Source organism: Ambystoma mexicanum, chromosome 2p (genome assembly GCF_040938575.1).
Source record: "Ambystoma mexicanum isolate Mex_15411 chromosome 2p, UKY_AmexF1_1, whole genome shotgun sequence".
Classification (NCBI taxonomy): Eukaryota; Metazoa; Chordata; class Amphibia; order Caudata; family Ambystomatidae; genus Ambystoma; species Ambystoma mexicanum.
In genome coordinates, this window is record NC_090923.1 from 526,252,793 (window position 1) to 526,272,083 (window position 19,291).

At 41.6% G+C, this 19,291-nt stretch overlaps 1 protein-coding gene across 1 annotated transcript in view; it reads left to right on the forward strand.

Moving 5' to 3' along the window:
- The window catches only part of ISY1 (ISY1 splicing factor homolog), a 574,895-nt gene that overhangs the window by 26,401 nt on the left and 529,203 nt on the right, over nt 1–19,291 (forward strand). The window contains exons 4-6 of the mRNA XM_069643951.1: nt 2,104–2,169; nt 8,169–8,211; nt 8,307–8,419. Coding sequence (XP_069500052.1) covers nt 2,104–2,169; nt 8,169–8,211; nt 8,307–8,419 — 222 coding nt within the window. The remainder of the gene's footprint in view (nt 1–2,103; nt 2,170–8,168; nt 8,212–8,306; nt 8,420–19,291) is intronic.

The window sequence follows — 19,291 nt, forward strand, 5'->3', positions numbered from 1 at the left end:
TGATGATAAATGGGACTACACCAGAGTTTAAATCCCGACATCGATGAGAAATGTTCTCCCGGAAACTCCTCTTTGTATTGATTTTAGATGCTCTATATTTCTTGAGGTTAACCAACAATAGAGTTTGATCTGAACCTTTTCTCTGATTAGTCTTGAAGTGTGGTGCAGCCATCAAAAAGTAGTTTCTTTTCTCTTCTAGAGGAAGATGGAAATACTTAATGTGGGGGCAGACATATGCTTGTGTCATGTACCATTGGTACTGCACTTTTTGTCAACCTAATTTCTTGCTTGTGTAAGGAAAACACAAAAAGTACACTTACCGTATTATTGCACCTGATGGCAAGATTATTTAATATTAAAGAATTACTCATTCGGCAACTATATGTTAAAATAAGTACTTTGAGTTAGACCTAACACTTTCATCCGGAAACAAAATGCATTAGTGTACAAATATCATTATCCACATATAGAACACACCAATGCTACTGCCTCTGGTTCTACAAGCACACAAAGCATTGTCTTTCCCTCTTCTTCCTTAACCTTTCCACCCACCACCACCTTTTTTTTTTGGGTTCCAGGTGAGCACCTGGAGACCGCGAAAATGGCAGCAGGCATGGTACAAATACCAGTAACGTACATAACATACAGCAATCCACTCCTAAAGTATGTACAGCCTATACCTATGCCTGGATATAAATCAGATACATTGTATTGCTAGGGCTTTGGGAGAAAAAGGTGTTCCTGCACAAAGATGTAAATACTTTCATGTATCATCGAATAACTTGCTAGTACATGCGTTAAACAATTGTATCCCACAAACTTTAAAGCATACACCTAAAAGGGGAAACGTTTTAAAGCATATAATGTAGTCCAAAAATGAAGTAAGAGTTTAAACCCAGAGGACCATCAAAAATACTGTGAAATTAGATCTAATTTACTAGACCTAGCTAGGTCCCGGTTTAACCCTAGAAAGACTCAGAAATGCAGTAACAAGAATTATAATAATGTTATCCTATGGAAAAAGTGTACCACAGCAATTCTTAGTATCACATTCTCAAATTATTAGTATCTTCTACGGTCAGTTTTTGCCAGAAAGCTCGAGGCACCCATAGGGGGCCAAGAAAAACCTCAAAGTAGGTACCAGTTATCAGTGAGTTTGTAGGCCATCAAAGGTTTATAAGAGCGTTGTCCTTAAAAAAAAAAATAAAAAAAAAAAAAAAAGGGACAAATCCCATTAGCAAGTCGAGGTTGTGACATAAAGCTAGGTAATCGAAACGCTACTCTGTAGCTGTGCTGCGGTTTTTTTCTGAGGGTTACAGGTGGGGCTTTCTACAGTTAAGTGTTGCACATCAGCACTTTTTAAATCCTCAGCAGATCCTGGGTTACCCAACGAAATCTAGTGAATGAAGTGGTAATGCAACCATATTTTAACGAGTGGAGTATTTCATCCTGGATGGCTTTGTGTATCAGGCAGAGGGCTTTAAAAAAAGCTAGACCTTGATGGCAAACATTAATTCAAGTATGGAAGTGGACCTTTGTAATGTGTACGCCCACAGACCGCAATGCCTTTTGAAGTATCCGAGGATTACTAGTCGTGCCATCGTGGCTCAGTACGGTTGGTTAACATGCTGAGTAGTTTGATATGTTTGTGTCTTGAAAGTGAGATTTCAACCGATAATTTAACCAGAATCTGTTATTTTTATTAATTCATTGTAAGGTATTATGCTTGAAATCAAATTATGAAAGCAACGTACATCTCGTTTGGCAGCCTTAAAGACTACTTAAGTGAGAAACCGTTTTTTGTAGAACCCCTTTGTTCAAAGCATTTTTGTCAAGGGTGGGGGAGTGGGAGGATCGCGTGCAAGGGCGCTTGTTGTTATTACTTAGATCTGATTGGTGTTTAAAATCGTAAAATGTTAACGTTTTGCTCGACTTGTGACTTAAAGTACATTACGTGAAAGCAGCTGCCAGGGTTTATTCAGATGATTAAACATGTTTATAAAACGTCAATATTTAAGGAAAGTAATGAAAACATTTTAACGCATGAATTGGTGATTCCATGTTCTCTGTTCAACTGTTAATTGTACCATTTTATTCAAATAGGAGCGAAGACCATTTCTTGCATCGGAGTGCAATGAGTTGCCGAAAGCTGAGAAATGGAGACGGCAGGTAGGTGTTAATGTTAATGTTAAAGGTCATTTGTACCGCGCACTATCACCACCGGAGTGGTCCCCTGGCGCTCTGTATGCAACCACCCCAATTAAGAATTTACAGTGCTCTGTAAAATCACACTTAGGAAAACCGTCTTCTGAAGCTTTCATTATTTTGTGTGTCTCACTTGGAATAACCTGAATAACCATGAACAGTCGATATGGCTATCCCTAAGGCCAATCGCACCCACTTCTTGCCCCAACCCATCCAAGACGCATCCTCCTGAGATATCTTTGAGCTACCATGTTTAAGCCTTTCCATCAAACTTGCTGCTCGAAGTGCTTGCCAGTGTTTAGCAGTCGTCTGTGAGTTAATGTCTTCATTGGGGATGTACATGAGCCACTGGTGTTATAAAAATGTCTTACCCAGCTCTGCCTCAGCTACTCTATTTTTAAGCACTATGCTCGTCCTTCACCGAGGTCCTGTTAAAACACGTATTGGCAAAGCCAACAGTTGTGGCTTGTGTATAAGTATTAGGCATTGCCAGGCACTGCTAATATATTTCCAGGTACTCGCACCTTTTTGTAGCTGCTAAAATTAATTCATAAATAAACACAGCCTTCGTAATGTCCCTAATTGCACACTTTCCAAAATAAGTTTTAAAACGTTGTCTTCTAAGAGTGTTTAGAACTGGACAAATAAACAAGAAATGCCAAATATTCTCTTGACGTCCTAACCCACAGGATCATTCTTTGCAGCCACTCAGCCAGGTCCTTCTTGCTAACAATGGCAAGATATTTAGGCGGACCATTAATATTCTTTTTCTGTTCTCTGGGAGCTTACGACACCTCTCTTGATAATTTTCCAACTCGAGGCAACATAAAATGACATTGAGTGCAGGGAGCATAAGCGGTCCATCATACCAGCATGTTCCAGCCTGACAGCCTTATCCTTAAGTGCAGTCTTCACTTCATCAGAGCAATTAATTTGATTAGGTATGATACCCCACTTATTTACCAGACTACTTCGTATTTGTGCCATGTATTTCTCTATGGCTGGTGATGAGTATTTCCCTAACAACGTTGGGGTTTTTGTTGGGTAAGATTTTCTAAACTCCAACTGGGGTTAAACTTCATAAGACTTATCTCTTGGTGTTAGGGACACAACTCTTAATATAGGCCTGTACGACACAAGTCTGTATGTAGAGTGGTTGAGCAGCAAGCTTTTCTTAAGAGGGAGTAATGTGAGCTGTAGAGCAGTACAAAGAAATCCGTTCATACAGAGATCCAAGAAAACACAAACTCACTGTTATATTAAAATATATATATTTATATATACGAAAGGAACATAAGCAAATCTAAAATGTAGCAACTAACAATAATATTCACTGTGAGTAACTTTTCATATGCTTTTCATGTCGAGCACACAGAGTGACTTCATTTAAGGTCAGTAAAAGCACTTATATGTATCACCTTTGCAAAATTCAGTTCAAGGGGAAGGTTAGACAGAACACAGCTAGCAACTGGTAAGTAACAATGTATCCAAGAGGAATTTAGGCAGTCTGTTTCCTAACAAAAAAAGTGTTCACAATTCAAGTTTATGGAGAATCCAGCATTGCCAAAACCAATAGGATAAAGAAGATGGACCTTTGGGATAAACGGCAAAGCCACAGTCAAATTGACAGCACCAGTTCTGATGAAAATCTTTAGAGAAATATTAAATAACCAGTCAGTTGTTATTGTAGAAAACACAGGAGCTCAAGAGGAGCCCTCCCGTTAGCATACAGGTTGCAAGACTGCACAGTGGAGTTGAGGTCAACTCCCAATTGAAGAAAACTGCACTCTTAAAGCAAAGGAGCATCGAAAATGGCCTAAGGGAAGTCTAACTCAAGCCCCACAGTACCTGAAGAGTGAAGTTGAAAATGCTGCTGATTGCCCTCTGGATGCAACGATGAAGACCCTGATTCCTGCTCCTTGGTCGTGGTGACAAAAGGGGGGAACTTTGGTGGGCTTCTGCACCAACACTCTAGAGAAGTGGTAGGCAGCAAAGGATTCAGCTTACTCCAGTGGCTGTTTGTGGTTTTGGCACCTTTTTCTTAGCACCAAGAAGAAACTAATAACGCTGGTTGGATTTTCTTAGATTACTCGGTCCTAAACTCTTGTGAGGGGACTTTTGGTGTAGAATTCCTGCCTCTGGAGGGCCACACGGATGCCTGCAAAGCTTCAGTGAGTTTCGATGTTCGCAATACAATGCACTCGCAAATGGTCGAGGTACCCCAGGTATTGATGTTCTGCAGTCCAGGAAAGTCACAGGGCGGGTGGGGGGGATGGCCCACATTGAAGAAGGCTTTGAGGCTAGTTGGTCCCACCAGCCAAGGGAGGAAGTTGTCCTTGGCGGACATTCCCAGTCTAGATGAAAACAGGGTCAGCCCAGCTGCAGGGCTTCACCGGTACTTCTGCGGTTGATGAAGGTGCTGCTGGCGTCTCTGCTCATCTTCTGCTTCGGATTCCTTGTTCCAGTGGTCGACTCTGCCTGTAGTCCAAAAATCCTCGCCTTATAGGCTGGAACCCATTCATTCACACCCATGGAGCTGTCAATCACCAGCGGGTTGGCTGCCATTCAGGACAGCCAGCCGCCCAGTTAGTACTGGTTTCAGCCAGGCACACTGACAAACAAAGGACAGAGAAATTTCACGACCCTCCCTCACTCCTGGCCTTGCCAGACCCACTGGAGCCTGGGCGGGCTTCAGGGGTGAAGTTCTCCAAAGGCAAAACTCACAAAGGAACCAATCCCACATGAAATGAAAGGCGAGCCGAGAAGGAAATGACAAATGACGAAAAAAGAAGCCCGGGCCATTTTGAGAAAATGGTCACCCGTGGGTGCTATACTGCAGCTGAGAAATTGGCCTGCTAGTAATCTGCACAAAAGGTAGAAAAAGTTTCCACTGCCACCAGCCATTTGTTTGTTGGTCAGTGTAACAAAACATTACATGAGTAGTGGGAAAAGGGGCAACAATGTAACCCCCAGCACCCCACATTAGGTGGTGTGTGCGCTGGACCCACCAAGGAAAATGTAAGATAACGTATACCTTACTACTCTTGGGAACTGGAGTTCACACAAGAATGTATTAAAACATGAAGAGAAGTCCAGGGACTACTCAGTGACACGGCACAGTGGGTGCTGGGTGTCACAAAGTAAAAAAAAGATGCCTGTATTAACATTTGGAGATAAGCATACTCCACAAAAGCAGTAAAAATAAAGACCCAGTCAGAGAAAAAGAATGAGTGAGTGGTAAAAAAATTCCCCTCACTCGGGAAATTAAAATAAAAAAAAGTCCAGAGTCCAGCAAAATTGCTGGAGGTCTCTCAGGTTAAAGGGAATTAGCACAGAAACTGAAAATTCTCGCTAACTGTTTTGAATATCACATTTTCAAGTTTTGAGGTAGAATTCCAATAACATTCGCTCAACAAGAACTGCAATACTGTGCACCCCAAGTTCAGCTCGTAGAGCGTCCGCAGAAGCATTGGGGCCAATCCCTGCTGTGTTCTTTAGAAATTCATTTTGGACCACACCCAATCTCATGCAATTCAGGAAGCCCCATATTTCGCAGCCGTACAATGCGTACGTGTGTACTTTAGCTTTCATAACCCTTAGACATTTGTCCATTCTCTTGCCTCCTTAATTATAATAGAAACGCTGCAGACTTTTAAAGCCTGTTTGGGTTTGTTTTACCATCCTTTTAATATGGTGAAGCCAGGTGGTGTTCCGGTGGAACAAAATTCCTAGATAATTATATTTTTTCTCAATTAAAATATGTACATAGTTCATTGTCCATACAAACTTCTTTTAACAATTTCCGAATTGGACTATCTTTGTTTTCTACAGATTCAATTGAAGACAGTGCTCCTTAAAGAACCTTGCTGCATAATTTAAAGACTGTTGGAGACCCCTGTATGTTAAATCAAGGAGAGCCGTGTCATCGACATACATTGGCGCCCCATATTTTCTCCCATTTATAATAGGTAGATTAGTCTTCATTAGGGGACACCCATGTCCAACACCTTTTGAGTAGAAAACTACTAGGCCTGGGCATTTTACAACCGCTGAAGTTTCAGTGTATAAAAGTTGGATTAGCTGGAGCAATCCTGCAGGCACCCCCAGCGTGTTACATTTTTACCACATAATTGCCTTATCTAGATAATCGAATGCTTTCGATAGATCCAGGAATGCAACAAAAACACAGCCTGCCCTCAACTATTTTTCTATAATGGTGTTAAGCAGGTAACAATGGTCCAACGTGCTATATCCTTTTCTAAAACTCTCCTGAGTTTCAGAGAGCATATTATTAATCTCGGCCCATTCTTCTAATCTAGTCAAAATACTTTTTGTAAACATTTTGCTAGTACTGTCAAGCAAAGAGATGGGCTGTTAGCAGTGTGGATCACTGCTTGAGCCTTTTTTGAAAATCGGTACAATTGCGCTATTCTTCCAGGCCCACGGAAGTATCTGGAAAACTCGCTATCGTATTGAAAACTCTTGTCAGGGTGGGATCCCACCAAACAGGGATCCACTTAATAAACTACCCATAATACCATCTGGTCCCGGAGCTTTTCGCCCCTGCTGCCATCAGTCAGGTAACGACCTCTTCTGAAATTTGTGGACGGGCAATGGCAGGAACACCAAGTCCTGTACTAGGTCTCCCAGCCTGTGATTAATTAAATAAGATACCTTACAAATGGGAGCTCCAGAGTTTGGGCTTGAACATACTAACTTTATTGTTGGTACTGAATTGGACCCTTTAGCTACCATCCTCCAAAACCTCTGCGTATTATTTTTTTGGACCATTTGGTCCAAACTGTCCCCATGCTTTTCTGTGTGGCCATATTTTTTCATTTTGCATAGGTTTTTTTTGTTGTAATTTTTTGTACCCCCTAATACGAAGTAAAATCCTCCTCCTACAAATTCATACAAAGAGAACTGACTGACATGGGGTGAAAATGATTGACACTTGTCTTCCTCTTACAGCCACCTCACTCCTCTGGTCAGTTTCCATCATGCTAACATGTAAAATCCTCTTGCACACGCTAGGGATTTTAACATACCATGCCACCATGGGGCTCTTTATAGCACATACTATGCTGGAAAGGGAAGCAATGGGGTGAAGAACAGAAAAAAGCACGAGTATGAAGAGGACCATAATGGCTGTGCAGAGAAATGGCAGGTGAATAGGCGGTGCGAAAGGCTGGAATAGATGATTTTTTATAAAAATCTGTGTACAGTACATTGCTTACCGTTAAATGATCTTGACACTCTAGTGGGAATTGTATCAGTCACCAGATTCTTTAGACCGTTTCAGCATGGAGAGCTTTCTTATCCAGAGTGTTTTAACCTGGTCAATTTCCTTAACTTTTGAAGCCATATGGCTTCGGGTTCAATGTTAATTTATTCACTGTAGTTAGAATGGCCCTTGCTTGCTTTATTGTGGGATTTTGGTTGCAGTGAACGTAGTGGCTATTAGCATTATCCAGACTGTAGAAGATGATGCTCTGATCAATGATGGCTTCGCCCTAGTGGTTGTTGGTGGTTAACTGATGTCTGGCCTTCTTTTAGGGGACAGCTAAATGAATTGGGAATCTAGATGCCTTGGGTGTGTAATGCCTGATCAAACCGTAAACGAGGAAGATAGTGACCATTTCTTTTTTGCAGCAGTCTATGAAAATTAAATTATTTCAATAGGAAAATGCGAGCAGTGAGCCAGGACTTGGAAGTGACTGTAAAGCCATATGAAAATAACTACTTTACATTAAAACAGCTCTATGTTGTGTAGGATTGTTGTGAGGCAGCAGGCAGTGTACTGAGCATGACCACAACTGGATTTATATTTACACTTCAGTCATTTAGTTACATACCGTATTTCTTCACAAAGAGCTCGTGAATGTATCCTTCATTTTCTTTTTTTTTGTTCAATGCTTTGTAACTAACTTTTGGAAATCTACTTATTATTTCAAAATTTTTAGATCATTGGTGAAATTTCCAAAAAGGTGGCACAGATTCAAAATGGTAAGTTTCTTTAACCTGTGTCTAAGAGTTTTGAGGGAGTTCATCCTCTTAGTATGTCCAAATCTCTAAACGTGTATGCTATTTGTATCCCCAAGCTGGTTTAGGTGAATTCAGAATTCGTGACTTGAATGATGAAATTAATAAACTTCTGAGAGAAAAGGTGCATTGGGAGCACCGGATCAAGGAGCTGGGGGGCCCTGATTACACAGTAAGTGCAAATGCCATTTGTATTCTTGAATCAGTAAATATATTTTAAACTCGCATTGCAAATTACAACTGCATAACTCCTCTGAGAACAGTAGTCCCAGGCTTTATCTGGTTTTGAAGCATTTCGCAATAGTCTTTCTCTTGAACCTATTGTTATCCTCCGTAATTCAGCCCAACTTCCGTGAACCCCACTATGGTACTGTTATCGACAACAAGCTGAAGCTCTTCAGCCAAAACGTGTCTATTGACAGTTTATTTTTTAGTTTTCAATGACAGAACTTGTGTTTATACCTTTGTGTCATCTTCAGGTATTAAACTGTCTTCATTTACAAAATATTTCAGTGCTGGGCGTTGCAGAGATTTGTCCCTTTACCATGTTACTATTTCCTATTACCTCTGCTACAGCCCTTACTTCTAAATATAGACACACCATCAGACTTTCTGAACTTCTCTATGTTGTGTGGGTTTAATACAATTGTATCCATCAGACTTAGTGGTTGCTGGAAAATCCCTCTCCCTTGGATACTCTACTTTTTGCATTTATTGTGAAACCAAGCAAAATCTTCTTTACGCCAGTATGCTTGAGGAAGTTGCACAATTTGTATCCCTACGGACGTTACCATCATTGGCACCCTGGCCTGTTGTGGCAGCCAATGGGACTGCTTGTATCACAGGCTGTGTAAATTCCTATGCGTGACCGCTATTCAAGCATTCTTGTTGTTGGCAAAACCAACTTCTTCTCTCCCTCACTTAGACCGTGCCCACCTCCCACGCCTCCCTCTTAACCAAAATATTTGTACTTCACTTTCTCCATCGACGTTGCACTCCCTCTCATGTGCAGAACTGCCATGGAAGTAAAACAGTTTTCTAAAACTCCTTTTTTCTTTTTTCCATGTCGGTCTTCTTTGTTTTGTTGATAAACTCTTTTTTTTTTTTAAACACCATTGGCACCCCAGATGTTTTGGAGGGGTGTTGATGGCGATAAAGATCTTCGGGGCAGACCGTACCACTTGGTACCCTCCATATTAACCTTTGCTTCTCTGGTGCCTTTAATGCCCCCACTTCTTTATTGCCAAAGTAATGATTTGTCAAAAGCTTGTACCCGACTGGACTGCAATAGTTAAGTGCCCAAACATTGCTCTGATCATCCTTGCATTCCTCCCTTTAAACTGAAGTGGATGATGGAAATCTTTGCTTTTCTGCACGACTAAACTGGAATAAAGGCTAGAGGGTTTTGATCTCATTAAGTAATTTTTTGATAATAGTTGGAAGATAGTTTATAAAATGTTCTAGTATCTTATTGCCACTAAATTTCCTTGAATGAAGTGGAATGGTGTTGGGAAGATTTTCTTTTTGCTGCTTTCCCTCCATAGTTATCAATGGGAAACCCAACCTTTTGCTATACGTTTGAACCTGGAGGCTAGTGAAACCTTTTTAACTTAACTGGCCTTCCTAAACTCATCTGTTTCATGGACACTGGTCAGACCCTATGGCTATCCGTGCAGGAGAACTGTGTTCACCATAGTAAAATTCTGTTTGTTTTTCCTGCACAAATCACCTTACTGTGTGTCCCTGTGGCTTTATTTGTAAGGTATGGTTACAAACATGAGTTGCTGAAGACTGGCTGGTGATGGCGGAAACTTTTCTACCATTATCTTTTTTTATGGTCTGGTGTTATTTTGCTTTTTACTATATAATGGCATTTAGAGCACCATACACAATATACAAGTTTTGCCTCTCCTTTGGTCATTTTGTACTCTGGACTCTTTTGTTCCCTCCCAGGGGCCGATTTTCCGTATATGGCAAGCCCCTTCTTGCAGAAAGCTCCAATTTTCATGGGCAAAGGTGCGGTCTGTGTGGCCAGATGTTGGGGCTGGGACTGCCACATCCATGACAGTCTGTTTGTTGCTGGGCCGATGTATTGGTCAGAGGCTGTCTGCCGGTTTCAGTGTTGTAGATCCTTACCATTGATGGTCTTGGGAGCGACTCCAGCAGAAAACTTGGATAAAAGGGGGCTCATACTTCAGAATGTCGTTGGAGTCAAGACTCCTACAAAGAGGAGCATCCTGCTGAAGACCTGGAACACATCATTGCAAGCCAGCCAGCAAAACTTTATTCAACCTTCCAGGCGAAGCGCTGCTCCTTTGCAGATGTCATGAAGGCGTTCATTTGTGATTTGATCCCGGGTTCAGTGGGAGCAACCAGTCTTGACCCCCTGCGTGATGATCCTGCCCTTGAAAGCCTTTGGACGCATCCCGGAACAATCTTATGGACTGACCAGCTTCTATTTGAGCTACCTCGCTGCATCATTCGTCGTCTCGAGTTTAGCCTTCGAATTCCACCAATCCTTGACTTGCAAAACTAGGAGCATCCCATGCAATTTCAGCTCACCACCACAAAGAGGGGCCTAGTAAGAGCATTTTCTTTGTTCACGCCACAACGGTCGACTTCTTCGGAATGGCCATTACTGATCACTGCCTCCCATCATATCATGGGGGTCCTCTGAGCTCCTCGACAGTGTCATGGTCCTGCCTCCCATCTAGTTGAGGTGACCAGCTGTCAACTGCCCAGAACCAATCCATTGGAGCACAGAACTGCAAATAAGTTGGACCTAAAAATCTGAGGCTGATGGTGACCTCTGCACCCGAGCCTCCTGGACCTCCCTCAGTGGAACCAAGGTATGAGAAAAGTGGGGCCCAGCCAATTCCGGAAATACTTCAGTGGTCCTGGAGTGAATCTGTGTACAGTGACGGGTGGATGGGGTAAATGGTGAATAAGCATACCTATTCTGAGGTCCCATCTCCCATCTCCAAAGTTTCTTTCTTGGTTTACCATAGCAGAGTGGCCTCTCAGAATCTACCCCCAAGGTTGATTCTAAAAATCCATCTTAACAAATTGCATAGAAGAGAAACTAATTTGTCTTAAGAGGCATTTTTAACCTTAGAAGCTATGCGACCCTTTCGGAATTAGTCTTTGTTTCCTCATTTCCTCCAGATGATAAGGATGACCCACTCTTCGATCTAATGATATGGTTAGAAAGGGGTGTTTTTCTATAATCCCTTAACATCTAGAAGTTAAAGGGGCGCCTGGCCCCTGATCACTCCAAGTAAAAACATACATATATATATAAACTGATCAGGCCGAGCCCGGATATGGTGTGACCCACTAATTTGTTACATTTATTATATTAACACAAAACAAATTAAATATATTGAATAAACACATGGCACAGGATGATGGATAACATACATTCCATATATACAAAACGATCAATCAGTGGTACTAAAACAGCCTACAAATATTGAAGGCCGATGTTTTTACAGCACTCCACAATTGCTGAAGGGCCGAAACAGTCGTGTCGACAATCCTATTGCAACACAGTGTCCATTTTTGCTACACTGTCAACCAAGCTTATTCATTGAGTAGACTATATATACTAATACATTGTTACAGATAATGTTTTTGGCCTGTTGAACTTTTTTGTCTGTATAAAAGTTTCTTTTGTACCACAGATTGCTTTGTTTATATGGAAAGTATGTTGTCTATTATCCTGTGCCATTTGTTTATTCAATATAGTTAATTTGTTTTGTATTAATATAATAAATGTAACAAATTAGTGGGTCACACCATATCCGGGCTTACCCTAATGAATATATATATATATATATATATATATATATATATCCCTTTACATCGTGCATAATGCGTACTGGGTTGATGCCCCCCGATCGTCTCCTTAATTGATGACATGAATTTCTCGGCCATCCCGTTGGCCTCTGGCCAAAGTCGCGTTTTCTTCTGGTGAATTAACCCCATGTGTCTTGCAAACTTTGTAATTTCATGTGCATTATCATGTAGGAGATACCCCATTCACTGAGTGTTTCGTCCATGACTCCTGCCACATGTGTGAAACAGTGTGCAGTCATAAAATCGAATAAATAATGACGAATTCGAAAAAATAATGTCGGAAAAAAAGTCGAATGTTTTATTTTTATTTTTTTTGTGGGTTCCGCATGTAAAAAAAAAGTCAAAACAAAAAAAATAAATACGAAAAGGATGGCTGGGGGGAACCCCCCATTTCGAATAAAAAACGTAATAAAACATTTTTTTTTTTTCGACATCATTTTTTCAATTCTTTTTTTTTTGTCAATTTTTTTTTTTGACTTTCGACATTATTGTATTTGATTTTATGACTATAAACCGTGTTAAACTCCGAATTCGTTTTGCTATTGGGAACCTCGAGAACTCTCTAATCTATAATCACCAATATGTATTCTCCTGATTCAAATGGTTCATGGAAATCTACGACAACTCTGTGCCATGGCGTGTCTGCAATCTGTGTGTTGCCTGGGTAACGGAGAGCCTGCCCTGGCCATTCAATACACTGACATGGTAGGCAGTTGTATTTCGTATCTTTTTTTTTATTGAAAAAAACTACAGTTTCAATTTAACGTAATAACTTTTGTTTCAACTTCATCCAATACATTAAACATTACTCATCTATCCAAAAAGCACATTACCCTAGAACAAAATTTCAAATAAATCAAGTTAGGTTAGGTAGCTCCATCACACATTATTTCATTTACATGTCGTAATGCCAAGCTCTACTCAAGGGGCAGTTTTTAAGAGCATATCTATGTAATTTACAATTGCACAGACCTGTTTCACACTATTTCCAGAAGTAATTCTCAGCCACCATTCTGCCATATCGTGGTCAATAGAAGCAAACTGCCCAAGATGTGTAGAGCGTAGATTACGGATTTCTTCACACTCAAGTACTACGTGTTTTAGCGATTCGACTGACACACGGCAGAAACGGCACAGGATGTCCCTTGTCGTTTTTCTTTTCTTTGCCGCAGGATTTCCTTTGTTTTCAGTGTGTTTGTACGAAATCTCAGAAATTGCTCACGATAGTAACGAGATGGGCTGTGCAACAAATAAACCGACTGGCTATTTCTTTTTTTTTGTTCATTGCCCAAACAATGTGTAGAATGCATCTTTTCTCGTTTATCTATATTAACTATCCAAGCACAAGACTAAAATGTCTTTTTTACATGCTGTGGGCGGGTTAAGAGATCGTATTTATTAATATCCGCTGCATTCACAAATGCCAGTAGTCTGTGACAGTATTGGTTTAATAAATTTGTGCTTTTATCGTTGCAGTAGTTTATGAAGATTTGATAAGCAGGCATCAGGCTCTCTAAAGACATCTTTCGCATTATTGAAATTGATTTCCATACAACATGGCTATACAGTGAATTTAGGACAGTTCATGTCTTAATATCGTCATCGATACAGATTGTGGAAGATTGAGCACATGGCACCAGAAGCGCTCTTCCATTATATTCCATGTTTGCTTGTTAATATTCCAACCTGCTTCTGCTCCAAAAGGTATTACAGGGATGACTTTTTGCAGATAGAACACCAATACCGGTGATAAAAAAAATGTGCCATACTTTTTATTTATCTTTGCACCTTGTAGTGCAAACCTTGCTAACTTCAATTTCAATTCTTTCACCCACTGATGTTCGCAGATAGAATTATTGAACTGGACCCCCAAATATCTTATAGATGTTACAGAGGACAGGCACTGACCACCAACTGCCCACTTAAAAGCTTTAGCTCTCTTGCTGCTAACATCACCAATGGATACAATTTTTGTATTTTCTGTATTAATCAGAAGTTCATTTTTAGCCAAGTTGTTGTATAAGCATGTGAGCAGGCTTTGGAGGCCAATTTGTGTTCTGTCTATCAAGACCAGGTCATCTGCATAAACCATACATCTTACTGGAACTTGATTTATTTTGGGTGAGAAACAGTGCACCTGGTCGAGATGTTCGGGCAGGCCGGCCAAAAATATTTTAAACAAATCGGCGGCCAAAGGACACCCCTGTTTGACACCCTTTGCCGTCGATGGACAATTCCCCACTTTTATTAAGTCGCACACGAATCGAGTTATTCGCATGAAGGGCCATAATTGGGTCGAGCATGTTTACTGGGCAATTCCATCTTACTAATTTGGCCCAAAGCAGGCCTCCATTTTAAACTATCAAAGACCTGCTCATGTCAATAAACGCTAAGTGAATTTTGCCTCTTGCTTTCAGAGCTTCCAATTTTAAGATTGTGAGTATCAAAAGATTTACATCAACACCCTTTGTGAAACCTGTTTGTCGTGCATCTAAGATGCCAGCCGCTTGTGCCCATTTTACCAGCTTCAATCGTGAATGTGAGCCAAAGATTTTACAAATTGAATCTAGCAGGGCAATAGGTTGATAGTTATCAGGATTATCCCAACTGCCCTTCTTATGGATAGGAACCACTATTGCCGTTAACCACGATTCGGGCAGTTTTTTTTGACAATGCAGTGCTCAGGAACAGCCTTTCAATAAAATGGGCCCATTCCGTCGGATTCTTCTTGAGCATTACGTTACTAATCAAATCTGGTCCGGCTGCGCGTGAGTTCTTTAGCATCTTAATCGCTTCTACTATGTCGCCATGTGACATTTCAACTGCCCAGAGCACGTCACCCAAATTAGATTGTATCTCTGGCTCCATGGACGGTCGCACAAACACTCTAGCAAAATGGCTTACCCATGCATCACCTCAGATGGTATTCTGGGGTGAGTCTGAGCTATTAGCATTGCCCGTATTCAATATTCCCCAAATTTCTCTAGTATTCTTTGTGACCAAAAGTTTCAGCATCAGTTCCGCACGATCTTGTTCAATAATAGTTCTATGTAATATAGCCCATTTTCTATAGATGGACGTTCTTAATCTCACAGCATCCAGCACCTTATTCCTAGGATTTTTTTTTTTTTGTGACTCGTCTCTTCTCAAGGCTTTATTTTTCTCATGCATGACAATGCTATACCCATGTTTGTGACAGCGTCCATTTTGCCTCTGTTGACTGTTTGCACTTATATAACCAGTTAGCAATGGTATATAATCAACACCGTGCATAGACCCCATGAATCTGTTGGCAAGGGATCCAATCTGGCTAACGTTTATTCTAAGTCTATTTCCTCCACTATTTATTTCCACAGGCAGTTTATACAAGGTCTCTGAGCTAACCGATTCTATTAAATAAGCTGAGACTCATAAGTTATGATCGCTATTTTTCATAATTTGGATATGCAAATCTATTATCTTAGATTCAAAGTTTCTCGAAACCCATATGTAATCAATAATGCTATGGGAGGACTCACAGTGCCACGTTGGCTGTGCGGGAATGTTGCCACTGACCGCGCCATTTAGCATAATACAATCGCACGTTTTCTTTGCATTAGACCAAATTTGACCCCTAAAAGCCACATCTCTTGTTGACAACCGCTTATAACATTGCACATTCTGATCATACTGAAACCATGAGCAATTAAAATCACCACAACAGATGACTGTTAGATTATTATAAGCAAGCATTGCATCATCAATTAATTTGCATATGGCATTTACAAAGTACTTGGAACTGATTTCTACAGGGTTCCAATAGCTGTTGATAAGCAAAAGGTATTTTTTAGACATCGAATTACTATACATTGTATGCATGATTGAACCTTGAACATATGAATTTGGGTTTAATGACACTGGCGTTGACCATCTTTGGGTTATTCTTATCATTGTTAGCAGTCCCGCACTCGGCCGTCCCTGAGCATTCTTTACAGCGGGGTTAAACAGCATAGTGAATCCGTCTCTCATTGGTGCCTCCAGTAACCACGTTTCCTGCAGGCAAATTGCAAAAACTTTTTCTGAGGAAACCTCAAAGTCATTAAACAAATGCTCGAAGCCACGGGTGTTCCATGATAAGATAGAGTATTGTATCTCCTGGGCTTCCAATCATGGCTATTCCTGTACCCGTTGCCTCTTGAAATGTGCCCGTTTGTCATTCAGTTTCGCCATTTGACTTTGGTTCGATGCAGTACACATGAATTTCCGCAATTGAGCCGATCAGTATGCATGGTTTCCATCCGTTTGTTGTCAGCAGACTCCATAGCGAGTTGAACTTTTGCTTGCACAGGTTCTGCTGAAATTTCAAACCCAAAAACAAGAGATCATCAGCGGCCCTAAGTATCGTGTTTCGAACTCCCGCTGAATAAATATGTAGCAGCACTAGATCAGAACACAGCTCAGTTTTTAAGTCATCGGAGTCGATCATGGGGCGCGATGGAACACATTTAAACAACCTCAGAACATTTGCTCGGTTTAGATTTAGCTCATTATCATCACCTTGTATATTCTGTAATCTTAATTTGCAGCTGTAGGAGACATCTTGATTTTGCTTGGTTTCATGAACCCGAGATTTATAGTGTGTACGCTGTTTACATTGGTTTGAGGTGAATTTTGGATTGAGACATGTGCCAACCAGTAAGGTTTGCGCACCATTTCCTGTTTCACCAGTTTTTGTGGTTGTCCGCTCAACATGCCGACTAGAGGGCACAGTACTGCCATTATTTTTGACTTGGCAGTTTACCCGCCGCGGCACTGTGACCTGCACTGAAGCTGTGCTCTGTATGCTTTCATGATCATCATTACATGAATACGTAGATAAATCACATAGATTGATCGAAGCAGTCAGCATACATACGGCTGATGAGCAGTCTTCAGAACTTATTCGTCTCCGTTTATGCGACGGTTTAACCGGCAGAAGCAGACCATTGCTCACCTTTGTAGCATTTCTTCCACTATCTCTGGTATGATGCTCAAATAAACTTAGTCTTGGGGGTGACGTTACGTTTCTTCTGAATTTCTTTGTTTGTGTGGCCAGAAGGTGCAGCTTTCTTTAAAGGTTTTCTCATGACTATTTTACCCTTTTTTTTCATAGGAAGAGCCACCAATTTTTCAGGTATTTCGACAGCGCTCACTTTTAACACCACTCCAACAGTGCCTGACATTGGTGCACCAGAAAAAATGCCAAACGACGAAAATTTGATTTTCACTCGTTGCTGTTTGTGCTTGAATTTGGACTAATGCAGCATCACCAGTGGACTCTTGCACTATATCAAAGACAGTCAGGTCCTTTTCAGCCGGGGGCACAACCCCTTCCCCACGTTTTGTTGTCTGTAAAACCATTATTCCAGGCACCAGTTCATTAGTTGCCGCTAAAGATGGTGCTGCAGTTGAGTCGCACATTTCCTGCCCAGCATGAGGTGCCTTCGCTGGATTCATCATAATTGAACCCAGGGCTGTCCTGGGTGAGACCTTCTTGTGGAGCAGTTTTGTCCGAGTTAACTAGGCAGTTCTTTTTCAACTTACAGACACATGAGTTTACCATCAAGTTGGAATTTTGTCTCATCCATTTTACTGCATCAAGCAAGCCAGCAGTTAAATTTTCATTTTGGCCGTGGTGGCGCGCAGCTAAATCACAGTAAGTTCAGCTTCAGCTTGCATCTGTTGCTTTAGAAAAGAAGTGAATTTATCAATTTGCTCCATTTTTGTTGTCAAGTTCGTTAACATTGCGCCTTGGTCGCGAATCGTTTTGTTCATCGCTTCATATAGCTTCACAAAGGTTATCATCGCTTGCGACAAGGCTGCAAGCACATTATTATGAATTTGAATGGCAGCAGCCACTGAAAGACTTGACTTCACATTAGGAGTTGCTGGATAATCCGCTTCCATACTTGCACGGATTGATGATTCTTTGTTTGGTGTTTGGGACTTTGGCAGATTCGCAGAGTCAACATCGGCCTTATCCTTTTCGAACCGTTGAGGCCACCACTCGGTCTAGGCATGCTTGTATTTTCCTGTATTTTCTCCTGTTGACCACACGGGAACGACAACTGAGGCGAAGATGCAAGCAACGCCTCCGATGGAATGTTGGTAGTTTTGTGACTATGTTGTTTTGTGAGAATTTGCACACATTTTGAGGCTAACGGGTCAGTATATCCAGCCAACTTCAATGCTGGCGTTTCGTCCCTTTGATCCTTCAGCTGTGATTCTGGAGCAGTGTCCTCGTCGGCATCCACTAAAGCAAAGTTTTGTGTTCTTTCAGCGAGATTCGCCAAAGTCACTTTTTTCGGTGCTGAGATCGGCGCCATATTGCAGTTCGCCTCCCAACAGGGCACTTTTCCCACAAGCTCCTAGTAAACTGTTCTTCTTCGACCCAAACAGGTGTGACGAATTAACACTGTTATGAGACAGACTTGGTGACTTATGCGTACTCCAATGCAAGTTCGCTGGGAACTCTGCATGTAACATAGACAGCCCGAGCGCACCCTCTGATTGGATGCAACTGGCATCTTTACCAGTGGGATATGGCGAGCTGACACTCTGCAGTGTCAGCCTGCACAACGTTCGATGCAATCATTATCTCAGCATCTGTTATGTCAAACGGAGAAAAGTAGATGTCGGGCGTTTCAGCACTCGTTGATAATAGTCTTTGATCATTAATAGTGTCGGGCACTGGTTCAAGGTTAGCAAGGGTCAATAGTACAGCCGAAGGCTGTGTCGTCGTCACATACTTTACCGCTAGCCCCGTCATTAGAATTTTCACGAGCATCGATCAAACAAGCAGCTGCGTGCGAATGTAAAAGCACGCCAGCAGCGGGGCTCGCAGGAGCCGATCACTCAAGGGAATCAACATATGTCAAAGTAGCGGGAGCCTGCAGAGGAGCGGCAGTAACGTTTTGATTTAAGGTAACCACTTGTTTGCTTACCTTACCGGCAGGTGTTCCTTTTTGCTTTGCGGCCGTCCATGGGTTGAGCATATGCCGCTGCTGGAGCGTCTTGTGGCCTGTCAGGGGGCCAATATCAGCGCCAGGTTTAAGGGGGTCGACCATGCCTGCCTCACCACGACCCGGGCGGACTGGGCACACTGGGACTCAGTGCCGCACTCCACGCGGGAAAAGGGTATTTATTCAAATTGCCAATGGAAGCAGAA